The following is a 15496-nucleotide window of genomic DNA, read 5'->3' on the forward strand; positions in this document are numbered from 1 at the left end:
ATGACAGCCCATACCAGTACCCCTCCTCCACTTTGCTGGCGTCTGAGTCGGAGTGGAGCACTCTGCCCTTTACTGATCCAGCCTCTGGCCCATCCATCTGGCCCATCAAGAGTCCCTCTCATTTCATCAGTCCATAAAACCTTTGAAAAGTCAGTCTTAAGATATTTCTTGGCCCAGTCTTGATGTGTTATCTTATCTTGATCAAAGGTGGTCGTTTTTCAGCCTTCCTTACCTTAGCCATGTTCCTGAGTATCGCACACCTTGTGCTTTTTGTTACTCCAGTAACGTTGCAGCTCTGAAATATGGCAAAACTGGTGGCAAATGGTATCTTGGCAGGTTCACGCTTGATTTTCCTCAATTCATGGGCAGTTATTTTGTGCCTTTTATGCCCAACACGCTTCTTGCAACCCTGTTGGCTATTTGCCATAAAACGCTTGATTGTTCAGTGATCACGCTTCAAAAGTTTGGCAATTTCAAGACTGCAGCATTCCTCTGCAAGACAACTCACAATTTTGGACTTTTCAGAGCCCATCGAATCGCTCTTCTGACCCATTTTGCCAAAGAAAAGGAAGTTGCCTAATAATTAAGCACCTTATATAGGGTTTTGATGTCATTAGACAACACCCTCCTCATTACAGAGATGCACATCACCTGATTTACTTAACTGGTAGTTGGCTCTCAAGCCTGAACAGCTTGGAGTAGGACAACATGTATAAAAAGTATCATGTGATCAAAATACAACTTGCCTAATAATTCTGCACACAGTGTACACTCTCACACATTCCAGCACTCACACTTTCACACTCACACTTTCACACTCACACACACTTACGCAGCCTCTTGTGCGGTACCACCAGTGGAACACCGTCGCGAACACGCTGTCGCCGGGATCAGCTGAATGATTCACTGACACCTGCCATCGATGTACAGGAGGAGTGCATGCGCAGTTTTAATGTGACCGCTGCTATCTGCACAAAGATGATGGCGGTCTGATTTACTGCATCTGCGTGAATTATCTGGGTGAATCATTCAGCTGATTCTGGAAACAGATGCGCGACGTGTCTACAGGCAGAGGAAGCCGGTCACATTAAAGGGGTTTTTCCACGAAAGAAAGTTCATTTTAAAAATTGACAGTGTCTGACTGTGTATGGAGCATACTACATCTCCTGGGCAGGGGAGGAAGCAAAAGATAATACTGACATTACAGCAGGGGATCACAGAGGATTCATTTTGTGAGGTAAAATATTTCAGTGACTGTCTTTAAAAAATATTTTACCTCACAAAATGTATCCTCTGCGATCTCCTGCTGTAATGTCAGTATTGTCTTTTGCTTCCTTCCCTGCCCAGGAGCTGTGGCATGTTCTGTACATGGTCAGACACAGGCGTGAATGTGTCTGACTGTGTACAGAGCATACCACATCTCCTGGGCAGGGGAGGAAGCAAAAGACAATACTGACATTACAGCAGGGGATCACAGTGGATTCATTTTGTGAGGTAAAATACTTCACTGCTGTAATGTCAGTATTGTCTTTTGCTTCCTCCCCTGCCCAGGAGCTGTGGTATGTTCGGTACACGATCAGACAGACAATTTTTAAAATTAACTTTTGCTCATGGGGAAAACCCCTTTAAAAAGCAAATATCAATGCCAACATGGCTCCTCATAAAAAGTACACCAATGACAATGAAAGGAAAGCAAGAAAGGCACAACGTCGAAGACAACAACAGGCAAATTAATCCCTTCCCAACATGCGCCGTACTACTACTGCTCTGCGGGAACTGAGTTCTCGCAAACTGCAGTACTAGTACAGCGGCACGATCGCGTGGCCTCACGGTGAGCGCCGCGCGATTGCGTGCGGGTGTCAGCTGTATATGACTGCTGACACCCCGCAGCAATGCCCACGATCGGCGCTAGCGCCAATCGTGGGCATTTAACCCCTCTGATGCCGCTGTCAGTAGTGACAGCAACATAGAGGGGCATCGCACAGGGACGGGGGCTCCCTGCGCTCTCCCACCGGAACAAAACGATGCGATCGCGTTTTTCCGATGTTCTGGAAGGAGTCCTCGGATCCAAAATGGCTGCAGGGCTCCTTTCGGGTCCTGAAGTGACATAGTGGTATGCAAAGTGTCAGGTCAGCGATCTGATCTAATACAGTGATGTCCCACCCTAGGACAATGTTAGAAAGTAAAAAAAAAATCCCCAAATAAAGAAAAAAAAAATCCCAATAAATCCATTTATTTATGTAAATTTTAAAAAAAAACAATAAAAGTACAAATATTTGGTATCGCCGCGTCCGTAACGACCCGCTCTATAAAACTATCCCACTAGTTAACCCCTTCAGTGAACACGGCAAAAAAATAAAATAAAACAAGGCAAAAAACAACGCTTTATTATCACACCGGCGAACAAAAAGTGGAATAACACGCGATCAAAAAGACGGATATAAATACACATGGTACCGCTGAAAACGGCATCTTGTCCCGCAAAAAAAAAGCTGCCATACACCATCATCAGCAGAAAAATAAAAAAATTATAGCTCTCAGAATAAAGCGATGCAAAAACAATTATTTTTTATATAAAATAGGTTTATTGTGTATAAGAGCGCCAAAACATAAAAAAAATGATTATAAATAAGGTATCGCTGTAATCGTACTAACCCGAAGAATAAAGCTGATTTATCAATTTTACCACACATGGAACGGTATAAACGCCCCCCTAAAAGAAATTCAGGAATTGCTGGTTTTTGTTCATTCTGCCTCCCAAAAATCAGAATAAAAAGCGATCAAAAAATGTCATATGCCTGAAAATGGTACCAATAAAAACATCAACTCGTCCCGGAAAAAACAAGACCTCATATGACTCTGTGGGCCAAAATATGGATAAATTATAGCTCTCAAAATGTAGTGATGCAAAAACTATTTTTTGCAATAAAAAGTGTCTTTTAGTGTGTGACGGCTGCCAATCATAAAAACAGCCAAAAAAAGCTATAAAATAAATCAAACCCCCCTTCATCACCCCCTTAGTTAGGGAGAAATAATAATTAAAAAAAAAATGTATTTATTTCCACTTTCCCATTAAGGTTAGGGTTAGGGCTAAAGTTAGGGTTGGGGTTAGGGTTGGGGCTAAAGTTAGGGTTAGGCTTGGGCTTAGGGTTGGGGCTAAAGTTAGGGTTGATGTTAGGGTTGGGGTTAGGGTTAGGGTTGGGGCTAAAGTTAGGGTTTGGATTAGGGTTAGGGGTGTGGTTAGGGTTATGGTTGGGATTAGGGTTAGGGGTGTGTTTGGGTTAGGGTTTCAGTTAGAATTGGGGGGTTTCCACTGTTTAGGCACATCAGGGGCTCTCCAAACGCGACATGGCGTCCAATCTCAATTCCAGCCAATTCTGTGTTGAAAAAGTAAAACAGTGCTCCTTCCCTTCCGAGCTCTCCCGTGCACCCATGTTGGGTTTACCCCAACATATGGGGTATCAGTGTACACAGGACACATTGGACAACAACTTTTTGGGTCCAATTTCTCCTGTTACCCTTGGGAAAATACAAAACTGGGAGCTAAAAAAAATAATTTTTGTGAAAAAAAAAAAGGATTTTTTTATTTTCACGGCTCTGCATTATAAACTGTAGTGAAACACTTGGGCGTTCAGAGTTCTCACAACACATCTAGATAAGTTCCTTGGGGGGGTCTAGTTTCCAATATGGGGTAACTTGTGGGAGGTTTCTACTGTTTAGGTACATCAGGGGCTCTGCAAATGCAACGTGACGCCTGCAGACCAATCCATCTAAGTCTGCATTCCAAACGGCGCTCCTTCCCTTCCGAGCTCTGCCGTGTGCCCAAACAGTGCCCCCCACACATATGGGTTATCAGCGTACTCAGGACAAATTGGACAACAAATTTTGGGGTCCAATTTCTCCTGTTACCCTTGGGAGAATAAAAATTTGGGGGCTAAAATATCATTTTCGTGGAAAAAAAAATATTTTTTATTTTCAAGGCTCTGTGTTATTAACCTTAGCGAAACACTTGTGCGTTCAAAGTTCTCACCACACATCTAGATAAGTTCCTTAGGGGGTCTTCTTTCCAATATGGGGTCACTTGTGCGGGGTTTCCACTGTTTAGGCACATCAGGGGCTCTCCAAATGCGACATGGGTTCCGATCTCAATTCCAGCCAATTTTGCTTTGAAAAGTTAAACGGCGCTCCTTCCCTTCCAAGCTCTGCCATGCGCCCAAACAGTGGTTTACCCCCATATATGGGGTATCAGCGTAGTCAGGACAAATTGAACAACAACTTTTGGGGTCCAATTGGTCCTGTTACCCTTGGAAAAATAAAAAATTTGGGGCAAAAAGATCATTTTTGTTAAAAACAATAAACAATGATTTTTGTTTTTTACGGCTCTATAGTATAAACTTCTGTGAAGTACTTGGGGGTTCAAAGTGCTCACCACACATCTAGATTAATTCCCTAGGGGGTCTACTTTCCAAAATGGTGTCACTTGTGGGGGGTTTCCACTGTTTAGGCACATCAGGGGCTCTCCAAACGCGACATGGTGTCCGATCTCAATTCCAGCCAATTTTTGCATTGAAAAGTCAAACGGCGCTCCTTCCCTTCCGAGCTCTGCTATGCGCCAAAACAGTGGTTTACCGCCACACACGAGGTGTCAGCGTACTCAGGACAAATTGCACAACAACTTTTGGGGTCCAATTTGTCCTGTTACCCTTGGGAAAATAAAAAAATTGGGGTGAAAAGATCATTTTTTGTGAAAAAAATGATTTTTTTTTACGGCTCTACATTATAAACTTCTGTGAAGCACTTGGGAGGTTCAAAGTGCTCACCACACATCTTGATTAGTTCCTTAGGGGGTCTACTTTCCAATATATTGTCACTTTTGGGGGTTTCCACTGTTTAGGCACATCAGAGGCTCTCCAAATGCAACATGGTGTCCGATCTCAATTCCAGCAAATTTTACATTGAAAAGTCAAATGGCGCTCCTTCCCTTCCGAGCTCTGCCATGCGCCCAAGCAGTGGTTTACCCCCACATATTGGGTATCGGCGTACTCAGGACAAATTGTACAACGACTTTTGTGGTCCAATTTCTCCTGTTACCCTTGGTAAAATAAAACAAACTGGATCTGAAGTAAAAATTTTGTGAAAAAAAGTTAAATGTTCAATTTTTTTTAAACATTCCAAAAATTCCTGTGAAGCACCTGAATGGTTAATAAACTTTTTGAATGAGGTTTTGAGTACCTTGAGAGGTGCATTTTTTAGAATGGTGTCACATTTGTGCATTTTCTGTCATATAGACCCCTCAAAGTCACTTCAAGTGTGAAGTGGTCCCTAACAAAAATGGTTTTGCAAATTTTGTTGTAAAAATGAGAAATCGTTGGTCAATTTTTAACCCTTATAACTTCCTAACAAAAAAATTATGTTTCCAAAATTGTGCTACTGTAAAGCAGACATGTGGTTAATGTTATTTATTGACTATTTTGTATGATATGACTCTCTAATTTAAGAACATAAAAACTAAAAGTTTAAAATTGCAACATTTTAAAAATTTTCACCAAATTTCAATTTTTTTCATAAATAAACGCAAGTCAAGTCGAAGAAATTTTACCACTATCATAAAGTACAATATGTCTCGAGAAAACAGTCTCAGAATCACCAGTATCCGTTGAAGCGTTTCAGATTTATGACCTCATAAAGTGACAGTGGTCAGAATTGAAAAAAATGGCTTGGTCAGGAAATTGAAAACAGGCTTCGGGGTGAAGGGGTTAAACTCTTGAAGAGCAACAGCATCGCTGGGACAAAAACAATTCATATAAGCGTAGGCATCAAGCACATGTGTCCCCTGATGCAAAAGTCATTAGATTATCACAGGATGCCATTAGGCAACAACAGTGCCACATGCCAGCCCCCATCGTGACATTACTGCCCTCCCGATATGATCGCAACGGGCCTCCATCTAGTTATAGTATAATGGTATCACACTAGGATATTGCTAGTTCAGGTTCCTTAGAGAGGTAAAAAGGGAGAGTAAAAAAGTTAAAAACATTTTTGATAAAAAATAAAATAACTACCACTTCTTATCATAAAATAGATATTTTCATGGTATACTTTAAATTGTACTGTGGCTGGTAATAAAAAAAAACAAAATATCAAAATATTTTTATTGCCTCCTTCCCTAGTAAAAATGTTACTAACATGTAATATGCACTCAAATAAGGGGCCACTTTTTTAGGTCCATAATCAACAGCATAAAATCAAGACTACATGACTATTTATGAAAGAATAAAACACTATGAACCTGATATGTATTTTAAGGGGTTAAAATGTTGCCATATGGACCCCACAGAGCAAGGAGCTGCTCATGGAAAGACAGTCTCACTCGGGTCAGACCTGGCTGTTTCCATGTATCTGCTGTGGGGAGATGCACTAACCTCTGGGATCTTGTCCGCTCCTTTCTTTTCTTCCTCCGCAGCCTGGCTTAGCCCACACACTTCTTGTGATGGTTGTTTATTAACCCCAGGTTCTTCCTTCTTTGATTCAGTCTTGCTGAGACTCCAGGGTTTATTTTGTCCGAATGTTCCTAGAAATACATTCCATTATCTAGTTTATGAACTCAGCTTCTATATATTCAAAAGCTCCAAAAACATTGGGATGTTTATCAAGATAAATTTGCCACAATTCTGGTGCAATATGTTCCACAACTTGTCTTTCATGAAATTTATTATTTGTTATAGACACTTTCTATGACTGGTCTGACAAGGGGCGTATCCTCGCTGAAAAGGGTCATAGCCCAATGTGTGACACCGTCCAGCAACATGGGGGATGCACAAATCTGGGGCGGACTGAGCCAACTAATAGATGGTGTAAGCCTAGAGCATGAACTACTAGTCTAAGTCTGCACTGATTAAAAAAAAGTCATTTTTGATAAATCTTTCCCAATATTTTCTGTCATTTCTGAATTCACAAAAAGCAATGATAAAATTGTCACTTGAACATTCTCTAAATTAAAGTTTATGACCTGTTTCTAAGGAAATAGCTGATGAAGGACGATCACCATGACCTCACTCTCTGTTGCCTCTTGCATTAATCTTCCCCACAAGAAAGCCGGAAAATGGAAATATCTCTTCTGATATACAAAAGTATGTAATCGTGGACACAGACAGAATAGGGTCCCTGTGCAAGGACAATATATGGGCCCTTTGCAGTCCAATTCCATCTGATTTGGAGGTAGAAGCGGGCCCCCTTACCTCTCGGGCCCCTGTGAGGCTGCACAGGTTGCACCCATGGTGTGTCATCCCTGAACGTATGGGCAATTTACAGTGTTGCTAGGAATACATATTTCCAATCTGTACATATATGTATGCAGTTATCAAATACCTAGTAATTCTCCCCGTATAGTCCATAGCTTCACCGTGCAGTCCTGGGATGACGTGACAATCACTTTGTGCTTCTCCACCGGGATCACTCTGCTCACATCATATAAATACAGTTAAGCTTTCGAATTGATATTAATATGTACGCCTTCATACCATACATTGAACCACAGGCAGATGAAAGAGTTCTCTACCTTGTGATATCGCTCATATGCGCTCTCCAGCAGTGCAGAACTGTGGGGACAAATGTCACCATATTACAGTAAAGATCTGATAATATATCTCATTATTAGTATTAATTCCTACATTATTTACAATAAGGCCACTTACGGACGGGTGGCTGCTCCTCTGGTGTACCCAGTGCATACTGCGATATCTCCCAGACGTAGACGTAGAAGAGCTGGTCAGCTGCATATAGTAGGGAGCCATCTTCACTGACAGCCATGGCATTTACCATACACTTGTATTGTGACTGCAATGGCAAAATCAACAGCTCATTTTTAGTTAATTAGAAGTGGTAGAGCAAAAAGACTGGTGGTATTATGCTGTAAGTCCTACCTGCATAGCTAATACAGCATCAGCACATATTGAAGGGGTAGTCCAGGTTTATCATGAAAGTCTGCAGTCACTCTATGAGACTTCAGACTTGTTAATCCTCACATCGTGCTCACCGCGTGCTAAGAGGAGTCTCTGGTGCAGGCAGACCGAGCAGTCATAATACTGCAAGTATGCCATATGCATACTTCTGGCCGCATTCAAACTAGACGTGCATGGCTTCCCTAAATTCACTTGTATTGAGCAAGGACACACGTCCAGTAGGAATGTGGCCTATCACATACTTGTGGATACATGAATGCTCGGTCTTGCCGACTTCACCAGAGAATCCTCACATTGTGTGCTGAGTGATGCGAGGATTCATACAGAATTACTGCCGACTTCTGTGAAAAACCTGGACATCCCCTTTAAGGGTGCAACTGTCAGTGTGAGCAATCCAAAGAATAATCCAAGAATTACTTTCCTCAACAAATACAATAAATGATTGCCATATGGAGCCATTACCTGCATGTTATTATTGAACAAGCTGTTCCCTTGATGAAGTGAGTTAGAATTAAAGGGAATCTGTCATCAGAAAACGAATTAGTCTATAAATCAGTTTTACATTATTTAGACATTATTTTTTAATTTTCCAAATCACTATTATTCCCTGCAAATTGCAGAAACGTGTCATGGACTATGCTCTACTGACTGCACGCAGGCATCCCTCAAATTCAATTTATTATCAGATAATTATCAGATAAATAACAGAAACCATGGAAAGTCTACTTCTAAAGCAGATAGATGAAGCTGCAACCCATAATGAGGTCCTGGTTATGGGGGACTTTAACTACCCGGATATTAACTGGGAAACAGAAACCTGTGAAACCCATAAAGGCAACAGGTTTCTGCTAATAACCAAGAAAAATTATCTTTCACAATTGGTGCAGAATCCAACCAGAGGAGCAGCACTTTTAGACCTAATACTATCTAATAGACCTGACAGAATAACAAATCTGCAGGTGGTCGGGCATCTAGGAAATAGCGACCACAATATTGTACAGTTTCACCTATCTTTCACTAGGGGGACTTGTCAGGGAGTCACAAAAACACTGAACTTTAGGAAGGCAAAGTTTGACCAGCTTAGAGATGCCCTTAATCTGGTAGACTGGGACAATATCCTCAGAAATAAGAATACAGATAATAAATGGGAAATGTTTAACAACATCCTAAATAGGCAGTGTAAGCGGTTTATACCTTGTGGGAATAAAAGGACTAGAAATAGGAAAAACCCAATGTGGCTAAACAAAGAAGTAAGACAGGCAATTAACAGTAAAAAGAAAGCATTTGCACTACTAAAGCAGGATGGCACCATTGAAGCTCTAAAAAACTATAGGGAGAAAAATACTTTATCTAAAAAACTAATTAAAGCTGCCAAAAAGGAAACAGAGAAGCACATTGCTAAGGAGAGTAAAACTAATCCCAAACTGTTCTTCAACTATATCAATAGTAAAAGAATAAAAACTGAAAATGTAGGCCCCTTAAAAAATAGCGAGGAAAGAATGGTTGTAGATGACGAGGAAAAAGCTAACATATTAAACACCTTCTTCTCCACGGTATTCACGGTGGAAAATGAAATGCTAGGTGAAATCCCAAGAAACAATGAAAACCCTATATTAAGGGTCACCAATCTAACCCAAGAAGAGGTGCGAAACCGGCTAAATAAGATTAAAATAGATAAATCTCCGGGTCCGGATGGCATACACCCACGAGTACTAAGAGAACTAAGTAATGTAATAGATAAACCATTATTTCTTATTTTTAGGGACTCTATAGCGACAGGGTCTGTTCCGCAGGATTGGTGCATAGCAAATGTGGTGCCAATATTCAAAAAGGGCTCTAAAAGTGAACCTGGAAATTATAGGCCAGTAAGTCTAACCTCTATTGTTGGTAAAATATTTGAAGGGTTTCTGAGGGATGTTATTCTGGATTATCTCAATGAGAATAACTGTTTAACTCCATATCAGCATGGGTTTATGAGAAATCGCTCCTGTCAAACCAATCTAATCAGTTTTTATGAAGAGGTAAGCTATAGGCTGGACCACGGTGAGTCATTGGACGTGGTATATCTCGATTTTTCCAAAGCGTTTGATACCGTGCCGCACAAGAGGTTGGTACACAAAATGAGAATGCTTGGTCTGGGGGAAAATGTGTGTAAATGGGTTAATAACTGGCTTAGTGATAGAAAGCAGAGGGTGGTTATAAATGGTATAGTCTCTAACTGGGTCGCTGTGACCAGTGGGGTACCGCAGGGGTCGGTATTGGGACCTGTTCTCTTCAACATATTCATTAATGATCTGGTAGAAGGTTTACACAGTAAAATATCGATATTTGCAGATGATACAAAACTATGTAAAGCAGTTAATACAAGAGAAGATAGTATTCTGCTACAGATGGATCTGGATAAGTTGGAAACTTGGGCTGAAAGGTGGCAGATGAGGTTTAACAATGATAAATGTAAGGTTATACACATGGGAAGAAGGAATCAATATCACCATTACACACTGAATGGGAAACCACTGGGTAAATCTGACAGGGAGAAGGACTTGGGGATCCTAGTTAATGATAAACTTACCTGGAGCAGCCAGTGCCAGGCAGCAGCTGCCAAGGCAAACAGGATCATGGGGTGCATTAAAAGAGGTCTGGATACACATGATGAGAGCATTATACTGCCTCTGTACAAATCCCTAGTTAGACCGCACATGGAGTACTGTGTCCAGTTTTGGGCACCGGTGCTCAGGAAGGATATAATGGAACTAGAGAGAGTACAAAGGAGGGCAACAAAATTAATAAAGGGGATGGGAGAAATACAATACCCAGATAGATTAGCGAAATTAGGATTATTTAGTCTAGAAAAAAGACGACTGAGGGGCGATCTAATAACCATGTATAAGTATATAAGGGGACAATACAAATATCTCGCTGAGGATCTGTTTATACCAAGGAAGGTGACGGGCACAAGGGGGCATTCTTTGCGTCTGGAGGAGAGAAGGTTTTTCCACCAACATAGAAGAGGATTCTTTACTGTTAGGGCAGTGAGAATCTGGAATTGCTTGCCTGAGGAGGTGGTGATGGCGAACTCAGTCGAGGGGTTCAAGAGAGGCCTGGATGTCTTCCTGGAGCAGAACAATATTGTATCATACAATTATTAGGTTCAGTAGAAGGACGTAGATCTGGGGATTTATTATGATGGAATATAGGCTGAACTGGATGGACAAATGTCTTTTTTCGGCCTTACTAACTATGTTACTATGTTACTATGTTATGTTATCCCAGGCAGACACTCTAAGTTACCAATTATGCACAGTACTGTGGGAAAAAACCTGCAAAGCAAGAACACTTTAAAAAATATAAGTGTTAAAAGCAAAATTAATGAACAAAAGAAATCTACATAAATCAAATAAATATTCAGTGTGACCACGATTTGCCTTCAATTCACCCTTGCATTCAGTTTTTGAAGGAACTCAGCAGGTAGGTTGTTCCAAACATCTTGGCGAACTATCTACAGTTTTGTGGATGTGAAAATCGCACACAGACTCAATGATGTTTAGATCAGGATTCAATGGGGCCATATCATCACTTCCAGGACTCCTCGTTCTTCAAGATAGTTCTTAATGACATTAGCTGTATGTTTGCCGTTATTGTCCTGCTGCAGAAGAATACATTTGGAGCCAATCAGATGTCTGCATGATCAATATGTATCTGTCTGTATTTCTCAGCCTTGAGGACACAATTATTTCTGACAAAATCCCCAACGCCAGTTGCTGAAGTGCAGTCACAAAGTTCATGGAACCTCCAACATACTTCACTACCGCCTGAAGACACTCATTGTACCGCTCTCCAGGCCTTCAGAGAATAACGAGTCTTGTCTTATTGCCAAATATTTCACATTTGGACATCTGTCCAGAGCACCTGCTGCCATTTTTCTGCACCTCAGTTCCTATGATTTGGTGCATAGTTGAGACGCTTGCCCTTGTTTTCATGTCCAAGGTATTGGCTGCCATTCTTCCATGAAGACCACTTCTGGCAGACTTCTCTTTACATTTAATGGGTGTAGCTGGGTCCCACTTGCTGCCAGCTCAGCCTCAATGTTGCCCATTTCTTGGTGTCCGCGATGCTGAGAAATACAAATAGGTACTTATCCATCGTGCAATATATCAGGGAGGTGCCTGGCTCCAAATTTACTCTGCAGCAGGACAAGACTCCAAACATCCAGCTGATGTCATTAAGCACTATCTTCACTATAAAGAAAAATAAGGAGCCCTGAAAATAATAATAATCTTTATTTTTATATAGCGCTAACATATTCCGCAGCGCTTTACAGTTTGCACACATTATCATTGCTGGGGCTCACAATCTAAATTCCCTATCAGTATGTCTTTGGAATGTGGGAGGAAACCGGAGTGCCCAGAGGAAACCCACGCAAACACGGAGAGAACATACAAACTCTTTGCAGATGTTGTCCTTGGTGGGATTAGAACCCAGGACTCCAGCGCTGCAAGGCTGCTGTGCTAACCACTGCGCCACCGTGCCGCCCCCACTGCGCCACTGTGCCGCCCGATTATATAGCTCCTATAGACTCTGATCGCAACATCATTGACTCAGTCTGTTATTACATCACGATACAGAAGGGGTTGCGTAAGTCTACATCCATAGAAGATCTGTGGTTAGTTCTGCAAGATGTTTGGAACCATGTTGTTACCAAGTTCCTACAAAAACTGTGTGCAACTGTTCCAGGAAAAATTGCTGCTGTGATGATGTTTTAAAGGCAAAGGATGGTCATTCACTTAGCATTTTGTTAATTGCTAAACAAACACTTCTATTTTCAAAGCATTCTTACTGGGCAGAATTTTTTTTCACATTTGCCTGAACCATTTGAACAATACTGTATTTATTGGTAACCCCTCAGCTTCTTTAGTTCCTGGTCATATTCCATTTATGCAGAATTCCATTTGTGCAGAATGATAAGTACAACAATGGCACACCATCAGAAAAAAGGCATTTGAACTCTGTTGGCTCTGAATCCAGTTTTTTGGAACGCAGCTAGAACTCCCCCCGCACACACACACAATGCGCTGCATAAAGGCCTTAGGCTGCACATGTATAAGCTCACATTTTAATGTATTGGCACATTAGGCATGTGAATTGAATAATTTAAATATTTCATTTATTTTTTCATTTTTTGGATTATAAACTTTATATAATAAGCCGTAACTTGCTTTATTTCTCATCATACTCATATTTAAAGGTAGAAATGTATAACAAGTGTTCACAGTGTAATCCAACCCAGGTAGAATACTCACACCTTCAAACTTTGCAAACGCTCTGCCTCCACCAACAATATTCCAGAACGTAATATAACCTAAAAATTAGGATGAAATATAGATATTGGAAATAATTATTATTTATGTCTAAATTTTTGAGTCCCATACCCATGAATAATCTTGGCGATACCAAACAGCCACAACTTACCTCTAGGTCCACTTGTTATTAAAACAGCAGAATCTTTTTTTCGATCAAACCTTGAGCAAATAAAAACTGCTTTGTTTATGGCTAAATTACCTGAAAAAAATACCCAAACCGAACAAAAAACAAAAAGTAAATACATTTATGTAAACAAATATTTTGTAAATTGATAAAAAGCTTATGGAAGGTAAGTATACAGTATGTCCTTGTTAGACTTTTTTTTTTTTTAAAGAAAGTAAAGTAGGTAAAAAGGCCCAAAGCATCCAGATACCTATTTCAATGTCCACGTTTTCTCCAGAAGAAGGGCTAAGGTGACAGAGGGGCTCCCCAGCTTCAAGACTCCACACAAATACGTCACCATTGCAATTGGAGAGAGCGGCCATATTAGAGGATGAAGCGAGACAGACATTGTTTTCTTTATGTTCATTTATCTTTACATAAGAGGAAAAAAATCATATGAATATATAGTTATTTTGTAATATAGTGGTGCCAAAATGATTGTGATCCACTAGGAGATCTTAAAGTTGGGCTAAGTAGATATGCCGTAGATGGTAGAATATCAGGAAAACAAAAAGAATCCAGCAATTCGAATATCTGAAAAATCTTCATAATGGGTATTAGTAACAGGTAACTGCCCCACATGATATGCGCTATCATCCGGCTGTTACTCGTTACTAATATAGTACCTGCAAATAAAGCAATATAATGTCTTTTCACATCTTCAGAGTGCCGGATTCTTTCTTTTTAGCTTGGATTTATAGGGTGGTGTCCTATCCAGGAGCCCACTCACATGGAGAGACAAAATTCCAATTTGCAGGAGAAACATGGCAGATGTTCATCAACTGGTGAAGAAAGATGTTGAGATAAAGAGAAAGGCAAAGAAGGAGCTCAAGTGTCTACACCAAGAGAGGATCCATTCGTGTACTGGCCCCACGTGATGCTCCATACAGTATAATGGGCCCACATGATGTTGCGTACTGTATAATGGCCACACATGATGCTCCATACTGTATATTGGCCACACAGTGCTCCATACTGTATAATGGCCACACAGTGCTCAATACTGTATAATGGCCACACATGATGCTCCATACTGTATAATGGCCACACATGATGCTCCATACTGTATAATGGCTACCCATGATGCTCCATACTGTATAATGGCCACACATGATGCTCCATACTGTATAATGGCCACACATGATGCCCCATACTGTATAATGGCTACACATGATGCTCCATACTGTATAATGGCCACACATGATGCCCCATACTGTATAATGGCCACACATGATGCTCCATACTGTATAATGGCCACATGATGCTCCATACTGTATAATGGCTACACATGATGCTCCATACTGTATAATGGCCCCACATGATGCTCCATACTGTATAATGGCTACACATGATGCTCCATACTGTATAATGGCCACTGTTGTGAGTTCTGTTTTTGGGCTCCCTCTGGTGGTTACTGATGGTACTGGGTGACTTGTGTTCTCTGCGGTCTCTGGTGTCCACCTGTTCCATCAGTTTATGGGTGTTTCCTATTTAACCTGGCTGTTTTGTCATTTCCTCGCCGGCTATCAATGTAATCAGTGTGTCTGTTATCTTCTGGACAAGCTAAGTTTTGATTTTCCTGTTCCATGTTTTGCTTACTTTTTGTTTTAGTCCAGCTTGCTGTTATGTGACTCCTTGCTGCTGGTTGCTCTAGTGGGCTGATATTACTCCTCATGTTCCATGAGTTGGCACATGAGTTCAAGTAATTTCAGGATGGTTTTTTGAAGGGTTTTTCGCTGACCGCGGAGTTCACTTTTGTATCCTCTGCTATCTAGCTTTAGCGGGCCTTATTTTGCTGATTCTGTTTTCATTTCTACGTTTTGTGCTTTCCTCTCATTTCACCGTTATTACATGTGGGGGGCTGCTATTTCTGTGGGGTGTTTCTCTGGAGGCAAGTGAGGTCTGTGTTTCTTCTTATAGGGGAAGCTAGTCCTTCGGCTGGTGCGAGACGTCTAGGAATCATCGTAGGCACGTTCCCCGGCTACTGCTAGTTGTGTGTGTAGGTTCAGGAT

General features: G+C 41.0%; 1 protein-coding gene across 2 annotated transcripts in view; it reads right to left on the reverse strand.

Moving 5' to 3' along the window:
- LOC138656731 (cilia- and flagella-associated protein 337-like) overlaps positions 1–15496 on the reverse strand; it is a 150685-nt gene that overhangs the window by 26415 nt on the left and 108774 nt on the right. For both annotated transcript variants that reach the window (XM_069743933.1, XM_069743934.1), the window contains exons 19-25: positions 13696–13855; positions 13431–13520; positions 13262–13320; positions 7695–7836; positions 7559–7598; positions 7369–7457; positions 6423–6571 (exon numbers count right to left, since the gene is read on the reverse strand). In XM_069743933.1, coding sequence (XP_069600034.1) covers positions 6423–6571; positions 7369–7457; positions 7559–7598; positions 7695–7836; positions 13262–13320; positions 13431–13520; positions 13696–13855 — 729 coding nt within the window. The remainder of the gene's footprint in view (positions 1–6422; positions 6572–7368; positions 7458–7558; positions 7599–7694; positions 7837–13261; positions 13321–13430; positions 13521–13695; positions 13856–15496) is intronic.

This window comes from Ranitomeya imitator, chromosome 1 (assembly GCF_032444005.1).
Source record: "Ranitomeya imitator isolate aRanImi1 chromosome 1, aRanImi1.pri, whole genome shotgun sequence".
NCBI lineage: Eukaryota > Metazoa > Chordata > Amphibia > Anura > Dendrobatidae > Ranitomeya > Ranitomeya imitator.